Raw genomic sequence first — 19602 nt, 5'->3', positions numbered from 1 at the left:
AATTCTAACCAGGGTACTATATGTAAAAAGTTAAGTGTCTGAATGAGTTTTCTCCAGGATCACTAGAACCAAATAGTTTGCCATCTTCCTGGTGCCAGGGTTCAGCATGTGGTTGATTGGGTAGACAAATTATTGGGTGGGCATGACCCAAGTGTCTTGGTACATATTGGTACTAATGACAGAATTAATGGTAGGTGGAGGACCTTAAAGAGTGAGCTCAGGAATCTAGGCTCTATGATTAAGGAAAGGTCTGGCTATGTAATTTTTTCTAAAGTTTTGCCTGTGCCATGTGCAAGTTTAGTAAGACAGTGGGAGCTTAGGGAGCTAAATGTGTGGCTAAAGTTTTAAAGTGTAGGAAAGAAGGGTTTGGTTTCCTAATAGCAGTGGGATGACTTTTTTCTTGGGGTACTATCTGCAGTGATGGACTGCACCTCAATGGAAGGAGGTCCACCGTGCTAGGGGAAAGAATGTTTAAGAGGCTGGAGGAGTGTTTAAACTAGGCAAGGGGGGTGAACTAGAGTATTATGGGGAAGCTAGTATAGACCTGGCAGTGGGGCTAGTAAGGGGTCACATACGAGTGAGGGGGGCATCCAGTTTACCAGCTAAGGAGCTTCCTGTTACAAAGAAAACTGCCTAATCGTAACCTTAGGGCTAACTCTCCATTATGTAATATAAATGTCAGAGGGAAAAGTAGTAACCTACCCCTCTGTATGCTGGCAAATGCATAAAGCTTGTCAGGTAAATTAGGAAAGCTGAAGTTTATTGCATGTATTGAAAATTATTATATTATTTGTATTACGGAGACCTGGTGGGATGAAACGCGACTGGGCTGTAGTCATGCAAAGGATACATCATATGGCCAGTAATACCAGGGAATTTTAGTTCCCCAAAATGTATCACCATATTTTTTATAAGAAAGAAACTTTCTGGTATAGATTTTAAGGGGCATTTAAGAATATGTATTATTTAAGGTTCCACTGAAAACAAAAGGTAGGGGGCTTTCTTGAAACAAAAGATGAAAAACACGCCATACTTTTTTTGTATGCACTCTGAAAATGCAAATCCTTGTGCCCCCATGTCACGTGGTGCTGCCAGGTACAAGAGGGTTTTTGCATTGCCACAGACAATGGTTGCATGGTGCTTTGCGGAGAAGCACGAGTAAGTATTTAACTTTAAAGGACAATGAAAGGTTAATATAAATTAAAAGTAAATCTAAAGTCATTCTTTTTAAGTACTTACTGCATATCTAAATTCCCAGATCCCTGCTTGCTTCTCTGAGATATGGTGCTGGCAGCCTACAGCAGTGTGACATCACTGAAATCTCTGTCCTTCCTGTAGGCTGCCAGCGGCAGCCTTCCTATTCTCGGAGCATGTGTGTAACTTGATCCTGTCTCCTGTTCTGAGCTACACATACCCACCAGCCAATCAGAAGCGGATCTGGCAGAGGGGGGGGGGGGGAGGGACTGAAACACATGTGCAGTATGAAGCAAGGAGGGAAAGGAAGGGAGAATACCTTTTTAGAGATGGCTGCCTGTTCTAGAAAATGTGAAGTGTGACTGAGTAAATATTTGATTAGGTGAGCCAAAAGTGTGGCGTTTTTACTAAACAATAGGAGGACTATTGGGCAGTGTGCTTTTTAAATTTTGACTTGCATTCTCCTTTAAGGCACAAATAAAAAATTGCAATTCTAAGCAGCTTTCCCCTATACATTAAGAATGTCAATGGATGTAAATGTAACTGCTAACAGTTATCTGTCTGTATGTTTTACATTCTCTGTACTTTTGTTTTGGCTCCTGGAACAATGGGGCAAAATCCAGCTGATTTACAATCCTGGATGAGAACTGGCTTCTGCTACATTGGTTGATGTGTCAGAACATAAAGGAATACAAAGTTTTCAACTGAAACTGCATTTACAAATTACCACTAAATATTTTTAATGGGGGGGGGAAGGGGAAAGGCAAAAATGAGTAGCGATCCCTTTAAACTTAAACTTACAGGGTGTAAGTCAGCGCTTCTTTTATAAAAAAAAAAAAAGCCAGTTGCAGTGACTAATTGCAGCAACTAATCTCCATGTAAACTATACAAGTCGCCGATACTTTTATCGTTGCTGATTAGTCGCCGCAAATGGATTTTAAAAATCATGATGACTAATCCCCCCCGTCTGCCTTAGGAGCACAGTTGCCATTTCTTTAAAGGAAAAGTAACACTAAAAATTTTTAACTAAAAAATCTATTCTACCCTCCCCCAATAATTGCCCTATCCTGAAAACCATTTGTTATTTTGAATGCTTTAGAAGAAAATACCTGTTAAACTCTGCTTCCTGTCATTTGAACAAAGGCGATACAGCATGCCGGGAAAAGTATCGGGAGATGCATCAACTATGCGGTGATCGATTGATCGAGCCTAGCCTGACTCCTTCCTATACAGAAGTCAGGCTAGGCTCGATCAATCGATCACCGCATAGTTCAAGCATCGCCTTTGTTCAAATGACAGGAAGCCAAGTTTTTTACAGGTATTTTCTACTAAAGCATTCAAAATAACAAATTGCTTTCAGGATAGGGCAATTATTGGGGGAATAGAATAGATTTTTTAGTTAAAATTTTTTAGTGTTACTTTTCCTTTAACAGAGCCAAGCCTCACAGAAGAAAAACTCTGTTGGGGTTTCTGCCCAACAGCAGTAACCCATAGCAAACAATCACCAAGCAGAATCTATTGGAAGCTGTTGGTTACTGTTCCTGGGCAAATTTATTGGCATTTATTACATATGGGGGTGTATCTATTGGGAAGCTGAAAGATAAGAGAATTCTTGAAGTTTTTTAGGGGTCGTAGGGTATGAAAAAGTCAGAGCGAACAGATGAGCGAAGAAAGGTGAGCCGTATACAGCATCATCTTTCTTGCTTGCTGGTGGGCAGTTGAGTAAAAGTCATGCAATGTCAGGTTGCAGGTAGGAATGCTGACACCATCGCCAGCACAATGACCCAATATTGTTTTTTCACCCTGGCATAGCATTGCTTATGCTATTTTTACTCTGCTGTGCTCCTTCAGCAGATGAAATGGGAGGTGGGTGCTGTGAAGAAAAGATGAGGAAATGAAGGGAGGGGAAAGGTGAGGGCAGAGGAAGAGAATAAAAGAGAGGTGTGCATGTGGAGCTAATGTAAGATAAGGCTAAAATAAAAAGCATGTGGATAAATATTGTGGCCATAAGATGTGCAGAATGTTGCAACAGAATTGTGTTTAATGATTTTTACATTTTGTTGTGTCTTAGGATCAGAGCCAAAAAAGTTCTTCAATAAAATATTTGTTTTGTGAAAATTAATAACTGAAACTTTTTGCTGTTACAGCTCCTTTAAATTTTCTTTATCTGAGTAGACAGGAAGACTGAAGTTTGTTTCCTTGGTGTTTTATGGCAAAGAATTTTTTTAAAAAAATACTTAATCCAATAATCAAGCATCCTTTTTGTGACTGCTGTATACACACTTTTTTCTCTATTACTATACTACTGTACTGCATTTATTTACAATGTAAAATAAAACAGGGGTGTGGTCACAAAGGGATTACTGCAGACAACTATACGCTTCATTTTTGCCATTAAGACACATTAAACGTAAGCAAAATTTTCCAGGACTAACCTGACCTGAGTTTGGCCCTAGAGTTGGACAGACCTGACAAACTAAGCAAAGCAGATTCATGCAGGCAAATACAATGTTTTTTTTAATAGTTAGTAATAAGCCTGAAAACTGCACAGAAAAGTCTAACGTAGGTATGGATATTTATAATTACATTCTAATGATTAGAATACTTATTTTTCAGTATGTTATTGTGCAGGACTAATTAAAATGAAGAGAAAGGAACTGCTCTGCTAGTTTATGCAAGCTATGAACTGCAAGTGTAGTTTGCAGGGGAAAAATGCATCAGCTAAAGATTGTGTGTGGGCTAGTTTTATAATTATATAGAAAAATATGATTTGTGGATTGCTTTAGGACTTGGCTACCTTACCTCTTTACCAGAGATTTCCATGAGAACACACCTTGCAGACAGTATCAGGACAGCTGTTGCTGATAATCACCTGTTCCCTACTAGCCAGCTCATCTCTTCCCATCCGTTGCAAGATGGAAACAATAACTGTATGTTGTCAACTCTGCCACTGCTGCATCCAGACCAAGAATCACTGGCAGGTTTTTCAGATAGAGGCTGCTCCATGGTCTACTCCTCTTCATAAACTGTTGTCAGTGTGCCACACAAAATCTCCTAGTACAGCATTTTGTGCTCCTGTAACAGCACCAGGCTTTCCACAGGAAGAGACAAAGGTGAAAACCTGGTACAAAAGGATGCAGCAGCTGCAGCAGCACAATTCACAAAGATGGCTCCATCATTCATGCTTTGCCTTACCAAGTAAAAAGTACTGGGCAATCTTTGGCTCCTCTGCATTTATAAACCGTGTAAACAAATACACATCCATTTTGTCTGAAAGCCCCTGCAACCTGGCCTCAAGGATGACCAATGGAAAGGGAGAATTTACACATCGGTGACACAAGGAAATGCTTCTCCTGAGAGCTAAAAAACTTCACTGCAAAGCTCAAGGATCCCAGAAGTAGATGGCTCCTCAAACTGTTACAAAATGCCTTTTAATTACATTTATATTTGCTATCATGTTTTCTTTGGTTTCAGAATTTGCGGAACACGTGCAAGATTAAAACCAAACTTCAAAATAAAACCAAATTAGGATCAGGATGAACAAAACAAATCAAATGCTTTAAGTGAGGAAACTGTGCTCTTCAGACAGCGGTGTCAGCCTCAGATGAGATGAAGGGGTCATAATTCTCACTGTTTCTGGCAGCAAATTAATACAAAGATCCTTCCTAAGGTGAATTAGCAGCCAAATAATCCGTTCAAATGACAAAACGGATAGTGGAGCAACTAGAGGTTGTCTTCCAATTGAACAAAAGTTAAAAAAATAAAAATAAAATAAAGTTAAACAAAGGAAAAATTAAAAAAAAACACTTTATAATGAATATGTCAGTGTTGTACAGGTTGTGGATTATGAATCACAGCCTTTGTTTAACATTGCAAGCATTCACAAATGGGACAGTCCCCTCAGCTGAAAACCAAGGGAGAGTTTTGCTGTCAATTTACTTCCAGGCAGAAAGACATTTTCCTCAAAAGAAACAATTTATTGAGAATGAAACAAAATCAGCTCAACTGTGTATGCACTGTTTGAATGACTGCTATGTTAAGCTGTGTGAGCCAGAAATGGATATTCCTCACTTTCCAGAAATCTTGTGTATATAGCACAAATGTATGAAGTCATCATGTTTTCACTTAAAACACGGGAACTGGCATCACAACAGCACATACACAATATATATATATATTTCCTTTTTTTTTTTTTAAAGCTGCCAATATAGTAAAATGTGCAAGTAATAAATTGACACTTCTTTCTTCAGCTTTCCACTTAGTAACAGTTGCTTGAAAATAAGGATCTTCTTTTCCCATGAGCCAGCTACAAATCCAGAGAGCAAGAGTTAAACAAGCACTTGTTTTCACATCAAGGCTTTTCTTTACAAATTTAGCTGAACAATAAAGGGAGTGTTATAAGAAAATATTCTCACTCTCCATCAGTTTTACAGTTAACAATTTTAGCACATTTTTTTTTTACTTATACAAAAAGATTAACATTTAAAATTACATTTTTGCATCATGAACTATATCCAAAATGAGCTTAACATATTGGTGTTATTTTATACCCTTTTGTTTCACTGAAACATCTACGCAACTATTTTTTAATAATAAAGGGAATACACTGTTACCACTATTAGCTTTTTTTAAGTCGAATAATCAAAGAACTATCATGCCTACAAAAAGCAATCTCATTATGCAGACTCAGGACACTGCCAGGTGTCAGGGAAACAAAAACAAACCCCTCCAGGTGATAGGATATATTCAAGCATAAATGTAAATTCAAGACATGCTTTGTTTTTAGCTCTGCTTAACAGGCATCTGGGTGAGCTGTTATGGGAGGATTTGTTCCTTCACCTCAGTACCATAGGCAGTACCCAGTGAATACACAATGATGATTTTCTTAAGTTTTAATCTTTTTTTCTTTATAGATTTCATCTGTTAAACTGTAAATTCTAAAACCTGCAGGCTAATAAGCTAATAGTAGCACATTTTATAATAAGTGCAAATTTTAGCTGAATATGTCCATGCAAATTATGATGCAGAACCTTTGTAAATGTTGGTGAACCAAGGCCTTTAGGTCTACTACAAAGAAAGCATACTGATGCAACGCTTCCCTTCAATATCTAACAGAACATTTCCACAAAATACCCGACTATTAAAATGGAACAAGGGCCTGCAAGAAATACATAGAACTTATTTAAAACAGAATGCCTGCTTTTCAGAACCAAAATACCATCATTTAGGCTATTATGATATACAAAAGTTTACATAAACTGACAGGTTTTGGTTTCAAGGCAATCTAACTACTTACAGGTGTTTACAGAAAAAAATTACTGCACATTTAATATTTGCTAGCTTTATGCTTTAAATACACTGCACAACACAACAAATTCCACGCACGTATATAGAATTAACTTTCAAACAATGGCAAATTAATCATAACCATGCACCTTGTCACCTCAACCTTGGCTCAAACCAGAGCACGTGCCTTAACAGGTTTACTATAGGGGGCTGTATGATTATTTTATAATGAACAAAAGCAAATGAACCATTTTGTGAAACATGCTTCTAAAAATGCAAAAGCTCACAAAATAGATTTAATGGCATTAAGGACTATAAAATGCAAATTCTCTGAGGGGGTAAAATTTAGCAATAAATTTTGATGGGGATGCCTAAAATATTGAATTCCTCAGTGAATTCACCTTCCCTTGTTGTTTAGTATCAATGCTACACTGACTACATCAAATAAAGCTTTTCTGAGCCAGTTAACAACTAGGTGTTGCCTTCTGCTTCTGTAGGATTAAAAAAAAGGTAAAGGAAAGATTATAGAGTAATTGAGTTAGTATCAATGTGGCCTTGGCTTATAGATCTTAACTGTTCAGCACTGCTCTTGATGATGCCTGATTGCAAAGAAGTGATTATAAAATTTACTTAATACTGCCCAAATGGAAGCATATTGGGTGACCGTGGTCCTCTAAGAGATACTTATTGTTCCCAGACTGCTTAAAACCTTTTTTACACATGAGCCAAATTCAAATGTAAAAAGACTTGGGGAGCAACACAAGCATAAAACATGTTCTTGTGGGTGCCAAATAAGGGCTGTTATTGGCTATTTGGCAGCTCCTATATGGACTGAAAGCCTACAGGATGTTCTGTTTGGCAGTACATCTGGTTTTATGCAACCAAAACTTGCCTCCAAGCCAGGAATTCAAAAATAAGCACCTGCTTTAAGGCCACTGGGAGCAACATCCAAGGGGTCGGGGAACTACATGTTGCTCACGAGCTACTGGTTGGCGACCACTGGCTTATAAGAACAGATCAGTGTACAAATGAAACTGAGTAAAATGGATAGACTGTACTAAATAAAAAATATTTATAGTATAGTTAGCAAAAATGTAATCTATAAAGGCTGGAGTGAGCAGATGTCTAACATAATAGCCAGAGGGTGGGTATAGGCAAAGTCGGTTCAGGGACCGCATCAACGAGCCGATGCGGTCCCTGATCCGACTAGATTTTTTAACTTGCCCGATTTCAGCCCAGATATCGGTCGGGCAGGCCTGTTGGTAATGCCCATACACGGGCCTATTAGCTGCCAAATCAGTCTAAGGGACCGATATCGGCAGCTAGAATCGGCCCGTGTATGGGGACCTTTAGTCACTGACTTTATGGGGGGCCACATTGGACATAACTGTTCGATTTTGTGAGCAGGCAGGTCATATTCAAAACCAAACTTTTATTTCTGTTATCTCCCACATGCCCCCCCTCAAGTCACTGATTGCTTACTGGATGCTAGCAGCTTAGAGAGCTATAAAGTGTTCTGGCTACTATGTTAGACATCTGCCCACTCCAGCCTTTATGTGTTACATTTTTGCCTGACTAACTATATTAAAAACATTTAGTGTTTCATTTTTACTACTGACTATTACTACATTGTTACTACTGACCACTTTGGATGACACCATTTTGTTATAAGCTGGCCCAAAAATATAGGATAATAAATAATCAGCCAACTATATGGAAACAGTTGAGCAATAGTGAATCAGTTGCATGCTAAAAATCAAGCTGAACATCAAGGTTGGTAAAAGGCATGTGACTAGGTCAAATAGTTGCTCTCTATTTTAAATGTACACATCTTTCTGTACCATTGTATGCAGAGTACCCAATCTAGTGCAGAATTATAAGCAAATTTAGAAATTTACTTTATCAATAGTAAACACTAAACAATGCCTGGAACTATACAAGCAGTGCAGTGTACTTAGCTCAGTGTCACCACACTGAAAAATGTCAGCAATATCTGTAGCCTTTAAATATTTTTGTTATAAGGCATGCCAGTTAAGTAGCCTTGTACATTTTTTAACAAGATTGACATTTCTACAGTCCAAAAACATTAATATATTTCACCAAAATGCAGAATTATTTATCCTTGCCCTTGCTGGAGAATGGTCTATGCAAAACAGAGCAGCAGGGTATCCAAAATAAATTCTGACAATTAAGATGGTGTGGTAGCACAATCTGCCACAAAACCGGTGAGCTGGCTTACAACCGATATTACAACTAATGTTCATATTACATTGTGAAAAAGGAAAAAGCACATAAACAATGCTTAGTCATTTTTCAACTAACAGCTATATAAATAAGCCCCAGATAACATTAGGGTTCTAGAGCATATGCATAATCCTGGTGTCCAATACCTATGAATGGCAAATACAGAATTGCTTTAAATGTTGTAGATATAAAATTACTACATTTTCTTTTGTACAGTAGCAAGTAATTACTTTCTCAAACTGCTATACCTTTGCCAACAGGTCTATATTAAACTACCCGATAGTAAATTACTATGACAGCACACTTTATGCCCTAACTGTGCTACCATATTGTTTATAGCCACTAAAGTTAATGCATATACTTGTTATATGAATACACTGATCTTATAGTGGCACAGGGCACTAGTGGTGCCAATACATGGGAAGGAACTGGTTACTATTTTTTTTTTTTTTTTATAGCAAATTAGCATGCCTTCAGCCCAGGTATGGCTCTGTGTGATTCGATCACTAGTTCTGCATAATAATGTTCCTCAATAAGGGTGTCTAGTATAAGTATAGTTAGTTTGCATATATTTCTGTAAATAAAGGATTAAACAGATTTTTTTTCCAGGAAAGTATGTGAGGTGACTGATACAGACATTATCTAAAATATATACTATTCCAATCACATCCTCAATAAGTAACCAAGAGTTCTAAAAACTTTATAATGTGCACATACAAAGCTTTGTCTTTTACCTAAAAAACAAAAAAACTGTTACACAAGAGCTACTTATTTCTGAAAGTATACTTATAAAACAAATAGAGTGAGATCACATCGACAGAAAGAGGAATGTGTAATTATATAGCACTGGATTTTCTTAACTTTCATACCTTCTACCATTAAAATACACAGTATAAGCCTGTGATTTCTAAAGCCAATAGCTTCTAGAACAAACACAAAATTTTCATAATTGAATCTTTAGTTTCCCTGTATCTAGCTGGTATAGGTCACTTTTATAATTTACATTATGGGATACAGGTAAATGTTAATAAATGTAGCTAAACAGGACAATAGTAAGGTTTTAACATGGCTTCACTGAGCCCTAAAAATTCTACATATATTGGCCATCTTGGATAATAGATGCTTGAAAGGAATTTTATAAGGAAGTTGTAAATTATTTCCTAAATACTTCTGTTTTACATCTTCTCAAGTAGAAAAAAAAAATCATAACATGAATTACATTTCAACACGATGAACTTATAAAAAAAGAGAATCACCAAGGTGATTAAAAAGAAACATATGTAGCGAAAGGAAAATTAAAAGAAAAAATAAATATTTTGAGACTGTATAACTAAGACTGTATTGTTGTTGGGTAGTGTGTTTTTTAAAGAGTACTAAGTAAACCATAAACTACATTTATAACGGTAACTAAGTAAAAATTTGTCTTTAAAAGTCCATAGGAAAATTACATTAAGGGGCATATTTATTATAGTGTGTAAGACAACATTAGCAGTGATGTTGCCCATAGCAACCAATCAAATCTAATTGCTGATTGGTTGCCATGGGCAAAATAACCTATGATGTTGGTTTACACTCTATAACAGGGGTGGGCATACTACAGCCGGTGGGCCACATCCGGCCCGTTGGTCTTTTTAATCCGGCTTCTCGACTCCGCAAGTCTCATCACACAAGACATAGCGACTGGGGACTGATGAGCAGAAACAGCATAACGCTGGCCCGGCCCGTCTGTCAAATTTTAAAAGTCAATGTGCCCCTGAGCCAAAAAGTTTACCCACCCCTGCACTTTAATTTGGCATTTTAGAGTAGCCTGTTTTTAACTGTTACACTTCCAATTTAACTTGCTATACAGAACTGTACACTCAAAAATCCATTTAAATATTCCCTGTAATAAAAAAAATATAAGGACATAGCTTACTGTCTGCACATAAAGTTTCTTTGCTCTGCATCTGCTTTCAAACTAAATAAAATTGTAAAAAAAAATATTTTTTAAGTTTGAAACTTTTGAATGCCTATGTAAAAAAGAGGTTGCAAAAGAGAAAGCTGCACCAGTTGTCACAAAGTAACTCCTACTGCATTGTGTAAGCCTTAGTTTGTGTAAACTGTTTTGTAATAAAGCAGCAACCTCTCACTGCTCCACTACGTACACTGTGTTGTTGGACAAAGATCATCCATACAGTGAACAATGGCTGCTCTATAACAAAGTGACTAATGAATATTACAGCATTTTCACACAGCATCACATCATACTGTAGCATGAGGCAGTATGACAGATGTGGCAGTTCTAGGATCCCAATGGCACACAAAGCATTGTCGCCTGCATGAAATTGCCTCTCACATAAGGAATTCCTAAAATTAACTTGTAAGTGTACTGGCCAGGACACCGCAAATTCTGTCATTGTATGATCGCCAACTTTTAATGGCCCACAAAGCCCTCCAGTGTCTGTCGAGTAATATCTTTTGTCCTGTAACACAACAGGGCTCTTTTAAAGTTTACATATATGCAAGAACACATTTCTGGTGTTTTGAAACGTCCTTAGCTTCTGAACTTATAAGCACACTTGCCAATAAAACAAAAAATAATAGCTGCACATCTAAAAGATTTGAAATTTAGACATATGCATTAAGGGAGCAATTGATAATCTTATTTCTATATACATGCTATGTAGTATAAATGACAAAGTCAATTGTTAGCTATGACCCTACATAGTAAAAATGTATGTGATTTATGTGACACGTGGCAAATTTAGAGCTTCCTTGCATAGCTTACTCTATGCATGAAACCTACATACTGGCTAAGGAGCTCTCTGTGGTATGGGGCACTCTTATATCTGACACTTATATGGCACTGTTCTACAAACATGCTATATGACCCATTTCTTGATGGAGGAAATAAACTAAACAGAGTAAGTTTAAAAATAAAATTCCTTCTTAATATCATTCAAATCCTCTCTTTAGATGTGTAGGATAAACATATATATGTTTGTGTGTGTGTATATATATTATATATATATATATATATATATATATATATATATATATATATACACACACACATACACATACATACAGTATTTACACTGAACTCTACTGCATGCTGCAGAAAACTAGCAGAAAAGTGGATACTCGAGCATGTGGTAACGGGTCAAATTAATACATGGAAGTCTTTTTTAACTTTGTATTCCCAATTGTTGCTGGACAGCATCACATGAGAACATTTTTGGTGTTACAGTCCAGTGACAGTTTGGGAACCAAATTTAAGAAGTAATGTATTCAAAAATTAGCAGAAATCTCACACTTAAAAAAATTCAAGAAGTTGCCAAAATCAGAAGATTGTGATTACCTATGCTAAGAGAATATAATTTAAAGAAAATGGGAAATAGGCAGGAAACGTCAACACTTGAATATGGTCCGGTCCTGTTTAATTACATAAATGCTTTTGCTAAGCAGATCAAAAACTGCAATACAAAGACTGAACTTGCGATTACAAAAAAAAAAAAAACTAAAAGTTATACTGTATCCCATAATACCTTGTGAATAGTAGACAGAAATACAAACATGGACCTAGGATGCCCCACGAACTATAATCATTATAAGGTAGTCATCATCAGACTTCACAAGGGCTTTTGCTTCAGCATCAAGAAACTGCTGGGAAAAATTACAGGGAGGAAAAGCATGAAGAACTCCTGCATGATCTTTGTCTTTATTGCTCCCAACGGGCAGGCTGATAACACCTGCGGCTTGTTTTTGTTTTAAGTAGGACACCAGGTTTCTTAGGGGTCGTTGTGTTGAACTGGCTTGGTCCACTGATGAACCCTCGGAAGTACCAGGAATGGCAAGTAGGATGGCATAGCCATTAGGCCCTGCCACTCTGATGCGTCGAGTAACTTCATCCAACTTTGGCTGGTCAAGTCGTAGGCGCTGTGTAATTTTTAGCTGTGCCACCTTTCCTCCTGAAGGTCCCTCAACCAGCAAGCTGGATGCAACTCCAAGATCTCCTTGCAAAAGGTGCATATTGGATGGAAAATTGCTGTTCTTAAGCAGCAGCATACCTTGCCAAGCCAGACACAGCTTGTGTGCTGCTTCTGATTTTTGTGGAGGTTTCACTTTGCTGTTGCCCTCTGGATGCTCATCCTTTTTTAAAGGGCTTTTATTTGCAGGTACACGATGCCTTCTTTCTCTTTCAACTGAGTTTTTTCTATCATGTTTGTCTTCTTGACCCCGCTCCAGGCTTCCCTTCCAATCTCTAGAAGGTGAGGAGCGGCATGCTACTCGATCAGAGTCATTGTAACGGTTGTCTCGACCTCCACTGCCTTCAGGGCTACGTTCAGGAGTGACACAGTGTCTCTTTCTAGAGCGGTCACTCTCTGGTGATCTGTCTAGGTGACGGCTATCATCCAGTCTCCTTTTCCTGGGCTGATCTCTGTTCACTTCATCTCTTTCACGGTCTCTGTCTAAAGCCCAATTATCTGCACGTCGTTCTATTGTTTCAAGAGATTCACTAGTGACTCTGTGTCTGTCTCTGGCAGGAGGTGACACCCAATCATTGTTTGTATAAGCATCTCTTTCCCTGTCCCTGAATATTAAAGGTGGTGAACGATCTCTGGCTCTGCTGGCTTCACTAGTCCGATGTCCTGGTGTCTCCTCTCCAAAATCAATATAAGGGATGGGTAATGGCTGAACATAAGGATGTGGAAAACGAACATCTGCTTCTGCAAAATCCACACGAAGTCTTCTATGGTCACCCCCCATAGGGAAGCCTCTCATCTGGGTACAGGCAGCTTGGGCAGCATCCAGACTTTCATATTGTATATACGCCCAGTTTTCCCCCTTGCGGTAATCAATTTGACGGATGGTGCCAAATCTATCAAATTCCCGGGCCAATGCAGTTACTGGTACCCAAGGTCCCAGACCCCCCACCCAAAGGCGGTTTGTTGGTACTACTTTCCCATAGCCGATCTTTAAAGCATGACTACGAAGCATCTTGCCGGACATTGCAACCTTTGCCCTGTGAGCCATGTCAAGGTTTTCAAACTTTATGAAACCATAGGTCGTTTGCTGCCCACGACCAGCTCGTTTTATATCTACTTCTGTAATAGTTCCAAAACGTCCAAAGACCCTATAAATTTCACTCTCCTTGACAACGACATCCAGATTTCCAACAAAGAGTGTACGATTAGCTCTGGCATCAATCTCTAAAGCAAGGTCTTCGTCTCTAAAGTTCAGTCGGGGATCTACTGTGTAGGTAGACCTTAGCCGGCTATCATAAAGGCTGTATTCCCGTTCCCTGTCCAGCTCCCTGGGTAGAGCTGCCGGAGCCGGTGGGAGGCGCCCCAGAGCCAGCTGCTGCAGCCTATAGTCTCTGTAGCCCAGGCCGCCGGGGGAGAGTGCGCGCTGGCCGTGAGGGTGCCTGTGTGTGGCTAGTGTGGAAACAGCGGCGGCGAGTCCGCCATACGAGTCTTTCTCCCCAGGGCTGCGGCTGCGCCTCCGGTTAGTACCGCCGACATTCAAATAAACAGCCTCAATCTTGAGGGGTCTGTCGTAAAGGACAAGCCTCCCGCGGGCGTGCTTAGCGGCTCGGGCATCCAGGGCGCGCCTGAAATTCACTAAGGCCACACGCTCGTCCCCCTCGCGAGAGATTTTCACACTTACGTCTCCGAATTTTTTGAATTCATGGAAAAGTCCATCCTCTATTGCCTCGTCACTTAGCGAGGAGCCCAGCTCGCTTATCCGCAAGGATTTGTAGTATTCTGGCTCTGCACGGCTCTCTGTAGCCCGGCCGCCGCCGCCTCGGCTCTCAGCGCCACCTTTACTGCTGCTACTGCCACTGCTTGCCCCGGGGGAGCCGTAGCGATGCAAGCCCTGGGCTCTGCTCGATTGATCATAGTCGCGGCTCGAGGAAATAGCCTTTTCCACATGCAGGCTCCGGCGGCCTGTGCTGCTTTCAGATGTCTTTCCCGATGATCCGTTACTGCCTCCACCGGAGCTCAGTTTTTTTCCGCTTCTCTCGCGAGTTGATTCCTCCGCCCCCCGGGACCGTTTGGCCTTGGCCGGGGAGCGCTCTTTTCCCTTCATGGCGAGTTACGGGATGATAGTGTCTTCACACACAACTACACTCCGCCATTTTGCAGCGGTTTCGCCTAATTGACCGCCCTGAATAGCGATTGGGTACTTTCTGGCTTTCTTAAAATTCTATTGGATAGCTCTGCAGTCATTCTTACAAGATCGCATAGGATGGGGTGGTCTTTGGGCACGTCACTTCCGCTATTTCTCTGCGTTTCCCACGGGGCGTTATGGGTTGGCTAATGGCTACGTTGCAGGTTTATTAAAGCTTCGATCCATCCTTTCACGCGTGAAATCTTTTGTGCTACAATGGTTTCTAAGGTTTCATTTGTTTCATATCAATTTTACTTTTGTAAAATTTCAGTGAAATGTAAAGAGGAACGTTGGAAAGAGACAACATTGGCATATCAGATGCAAAGCGTTTTAAACAACCCAGTAGAATCGATTCTATATACTTTTGCAGGTTACTAGGCTGCTGGATAGGAGGTGCATAATTGTTCAAGTGATTTTAAGCCGAGAACGTCGTTTCAGTTAAAAGTAGATTTTTTTTTTACACATTATTAGTGGTGTAATTAGTTGTTACTGGTCCCCACAACAAATTCATTTTAGAACTATTAAACATATGCTAAATTGGGTAATTAAAATTGTTTTTTTGTAAGGACCATTCTAGGCCCTTTGAATCTCTAGTCTGTTTCCCTTTGTAGTACCACCCCTACAGATTATTAATACACTATTTCATGTTTGTGTTTCACTCAAACATATCTTACTGGTATTTCCTTTGCTGTTATTGTCAAACAATCCTAATGCAGTATTGTTACTATACAGGGATATATAGATTGTAGACCTTTGGTAACCTCTTTAACATTTTAACACAATGTTCTATAAGGTACATTTATTAATACCGTGTTATGTGCAAAGTGCAATTTTCAAAACAAATTTTCCAGCGTACTTTATTCTAGAATTCAAGCCTTGCAGATACTTTTATGTGATTGTACACAAAATGTTTTGGGCATTGATCCCTTTATTAAATGTGAACAGTGGCAATGTGTTCAGAATGTAGGAGAATATAGCTCCAGATCCCAATAACCTATTTAAACCATGAACCTCGTAAAAAGGTTATTTCCCAGATTTTTTTTAATTTATGCCCACCAATAAGTGACTCATTAGGTGAGGCACTGAACACAATATTACAAAGCGAGGCAAAATAGATAACAAAAACTATCAAGTACAGGTATCGGACCCCTTATTCAGAAACCCATTATCCAGAAAGTTCAGAATTAAGGGAATGCCAAAAATGGCTTCCTTTTTCTCTGCGGAAAGACTGCTTATCTGGAAAACCCCAGGTCCCAAGCCTTCTGGATAACGGGTCCCATACTTGTATGTGAAATATGGAACTTTAGAATATTATGATGACATATCCTTCTTTTCTTTTTAGATGAGTGATGAATATGGAGCTTCTACTGGATGTGTTCAAGCATTTTTTTGTTTTCAGGTATTGATATAAATTAAGTGATGTAGGAGCTAATTGAATGGGTTAAATGTTTAATAAACATGTTTGGGTCCCCTGCATAGACCTGTTGAGGGCAGTATCCTGTTTAAAATATTCTTTTAACAGATAATTGTTTTAATGGATTTTTCTAATATTTTATGAACTTTATTATTTATTATGGCCTTTATTGTTGGTCCTACAGCTATGTAAGGTGACACAGAATTTAATGGAGCCCTTATTTAATATGCAAATGTGGGCAATGGATGCATCACATAATGCAAGAATTGTTGAAAAATACATTTTGACATGGATTGCACTTTGATGAGGTTTTTGGAGGTGGAGCCAAATAGCCTTTGAACACACACAGGGGCCAATCCCAAAAACATGTTGTATGCAATAGTATAATAAAGTATTTATAAGGTTTGCAAGCCCTGAGTAAAGGTCCCCATACACTATAAGATCCAATTTCAGGCCAGATATCGGTCTGTCAGGCCGCTCGTTTCTTCCCATACACGGGCCGATTAGCTGCCGAATCGGTCCAAGGGACCGATATCGGCAGCTTCTATCGGCCCGTGTATGGGGGCCTTTAGTCTTTGTTCCAACCACATTTTTTCTGGGTCCAACAATGGACCCAGGTGGGGGATTTCATTTAGAACAAGTTATGTGGACATGGCACTATATATAAATTAATTAAATAATTAATACATCTGGCATGTAATGTTAATGACCACATTAACATTTAATTCACTAGGTAGAAGTACATTCATTGTGTAAATGCAACCTGTGCTTACAGTAATGACAACAGATCACTTAAAAATTCAGGGACACTTTTAATAAATGCATGTTGCAGGGCTGAACTGATTGCATTTAAATTAAATTGTGATCATTGCAGACCTTCTAGCTAGATTTTTTAGATGTGTCCCTAATTTTTAAGTGATCTGCTAACCTTATGTTACAGTGACTATAAGGGTGAAGACGCACAGAACTACTAGTAGCAGCTACTTTTTCATGGTTACGAAACCCCAGAAAATACCCTGCCATAGACAGTACTGAGAATTGCCTCTGCTAAAACACACGTAGAGACAATTATCAGTAAATGATCGACATTGTCTATTTTAGTAGCCACAACAAGTAGCGGCTACTAGTAGCTTTGTGTGTCGTCACCCTTATGTCTACTCATTTCCCATTCACTTCCATTATCACTAGACAAAAGAGCATCTGCTAGCAAGAGGAACAGAACATGCTTTATTGAACCTGCAGGTGACTACAGGCTATTTTGTTTTATGAGCACAAGAAAAAACAATGTGTATTAGGAAGTGCTTGCATATCACAACACAATCAGAATATTGAATACAGAATATAGATTTCCTTTAAATATTTAATTGAGCTACGTTTTAAGACCCATGGTGCACCTCAGAAATTTTGAATTGGAATGTTGTAAATTAACCTACTTAGGTGTATTTGCTGCATAGTACATAATTATACAGTTAAGCAGAGTGAGCAGCCCTGCAACATAGAGACCATTTTCTTTAATAGACTGGGCAGCTGTTTGAGTTGAGAGCTCTTCAAAGTGGAATAATTCCTGCACCGTTAGCAGCTATTCCAAATAGTTCGGGGGTGTTGGGATTTCCAGTGTAATGGGATTAGTAATTTTCTGGCATTTAGGAGAGATGTTTCAGCAGTGGAGAGGAGTTTGTCCAAGTGAAACAGTGAACATATGTTGGGTTTTTTGGAACAATAGATCCCAATATTCCTTCAAATATTTGTATTATTTTGTCCCAGTATGTTTGGATTTTGGGCACTACTTTTTTTAAACATTTATGCCATACCCCATTCTTTGTTAATGATCCATATAATAAAAAATTGACACTGACATACAGGAACAGCATCAGTATATCACTAGATATTTGAACACTTTGTGCTACAATATTTTTTTGAAATTGTAGTTATATTTGAGAGCAGGGATGCACTAAATAAGTGCCTGGCCAAATTAAATTAAAGAATTAAAGAAAGTGCTAAAATATTTCTGTGCACCTTGCATGCAGATGTTTCTCCTTCCTTGCAAATATGCAGATTAGCATTCAGATTCCGTTCCGGATTAGGCTGTACTTTTTTGAAAGATACAGGATTCAGACAAATCCCAAAAAAGTGAGAGTGCTTATACGGTGCCCTACATAATGTTTGGGACAAAGACACAGATTTGATTCTCTGATTCCACAACTTCACAGCTCTCACTGTGAAAACATTTATCGTGACCTTTTTGATGTGACCGTGACTTTTTCCTCATTTATCAAATTTTTGTTGTGCCAAATTTTGAAGCCGTTATGGTGAAATTTGGAATTTCGCAGTGAATCCATGCCTGGCAAAAAAAAATCACTTATCACCACTTCACCACTCATCCAAGCAGCTTCTTCAGTTCAACTGAGTGGTAGGAAAGGTTTTATTTAGGTATTTAAGGTTGAACTTGATGGACATATGTCTTTTTTAAACTTAATATGTAAAACTGCAATGTAGATAAAGCTTTCTAGCCTAAAACATTTTGCATCTAAGCATAGTCTCAAAGATAGTCTCCTACTGCCCCCTAGTGGGTATTTATTGGCTTTGACATTTCCTCATTGCCAAATAGAAAAAAAAGTCAGAAACACTGTTTCAAATAGCCACATACTCAACACCATAAAGACATTTAAATTAATACATTATATTCTGCATGTTACAATTTATGTGTTGCACTCTTTTTTTAAATATCCTAATTCATTTAATCTTAACTACAGTAGGGATTAGATTGTTAAATGGCAGTTTGTTGTGTAGTTAAATTTAATCACCAATTTAATCAAGTTCTGAATCATGCCTCAGAACTAGAGTGCATAGTTATTTACACATTCCAAAAACAGTTCCGTAACAATAATTCCCCAGTATGTAATACACTGTGCAAGAGGAAAACACATACACAGTGCAAACAATTTTTCTTCTGTGAGAATCATTTTTCCTTTGTCCATTGTAGAGATATATAAGTTGGTAGCAGAAATAATATTAGTGTTTTCTTGTTCATGCCAGTGCATATTCTGTGTAATAGCATGGACAGGCCCAGAAATTAGCATATTAATCCTCACTCTGTATTCAAAGCATCTTTATGAATGCATCATAAACAAATTAAGAGCAATTTTATATTGAAAAATAAAAATATTTTTGTTTAATCAATTGTAGAAAGCTCCATCAGCCAGCAGAGGGCAACAAATCCATATGCAGCTGAGCCATCTGATTTTGTAATGTATAAGCAAAGAGCTATCTGAAAGATTTCAAACATTTGGTATGAAGTGCTTGCTTTAAAA

At 38.5% G+C, this 19602-nt stretch overlaps 1 protein-coding gene and 1 long non-coding RNA gene across 2 annotated transcripts; one reads left to right on the top strand and one right to left on the bottom strand.

The window, feature by feature from the left end:
• Nucleotides 1–4983: 4983 nt before the first annotated feature.
• Nucleotides 4984–14888, bottom strand: rbm15 (RNA binding motif protein 15). The gene is made up of 2 exons (XM_002932987.5): nucleotides 12252–14888; nucleotides 4984–5500 (listed from the first exon to the last, which is right to left on the bottom strand). Exon 1 carries the CDS (start codon nucleotides 14794–14796, stop codon nucleotides 12286–12288), a length of 2511 nt encoding a protein of 836 aa, XP_002933033.1. The 5' UTR covers nucleotides 14797–14888; the 3' UTR covers nucleotides 4984–5500; nucleotides 12252–12285.
• Nucleotides 14889–15022: 134 nt separating this feature from the next.
• On the top strand, nucleotides 15023–16559 carry LOC116408834. Its single transcript, XR_004221292.1, has 2 exons — nucleotides 15023–15105; nucleotides 16220–16559. It is a non-coding gene; the product is annotated as an uncharacterized LOC116408834 (long non-coding RNA).
• The last annotated feature ends 3043 nt before the right edge of the window (nucleotides 16560–19602 follow it).

Source organism: Xenopus tropicalis, chromosome 2 (genome assembly GCF_000004195.4).
Source record: "Xenopus tropicalis strain Nigerian chromosome 2, UCB_Xtro_10.0, whole genome shotgun sequence".
NCBI lineage: Eukaryota > Metazoa > Chordata > Amphibia > Anura > Pipidae > Xenopus > Xenopus tropicalis.
The sequence above is the reverse complement of the archived record's forward strand: the minus strand, read 5'-3'. Positions and strand labels throughout refer to the sequence as shown.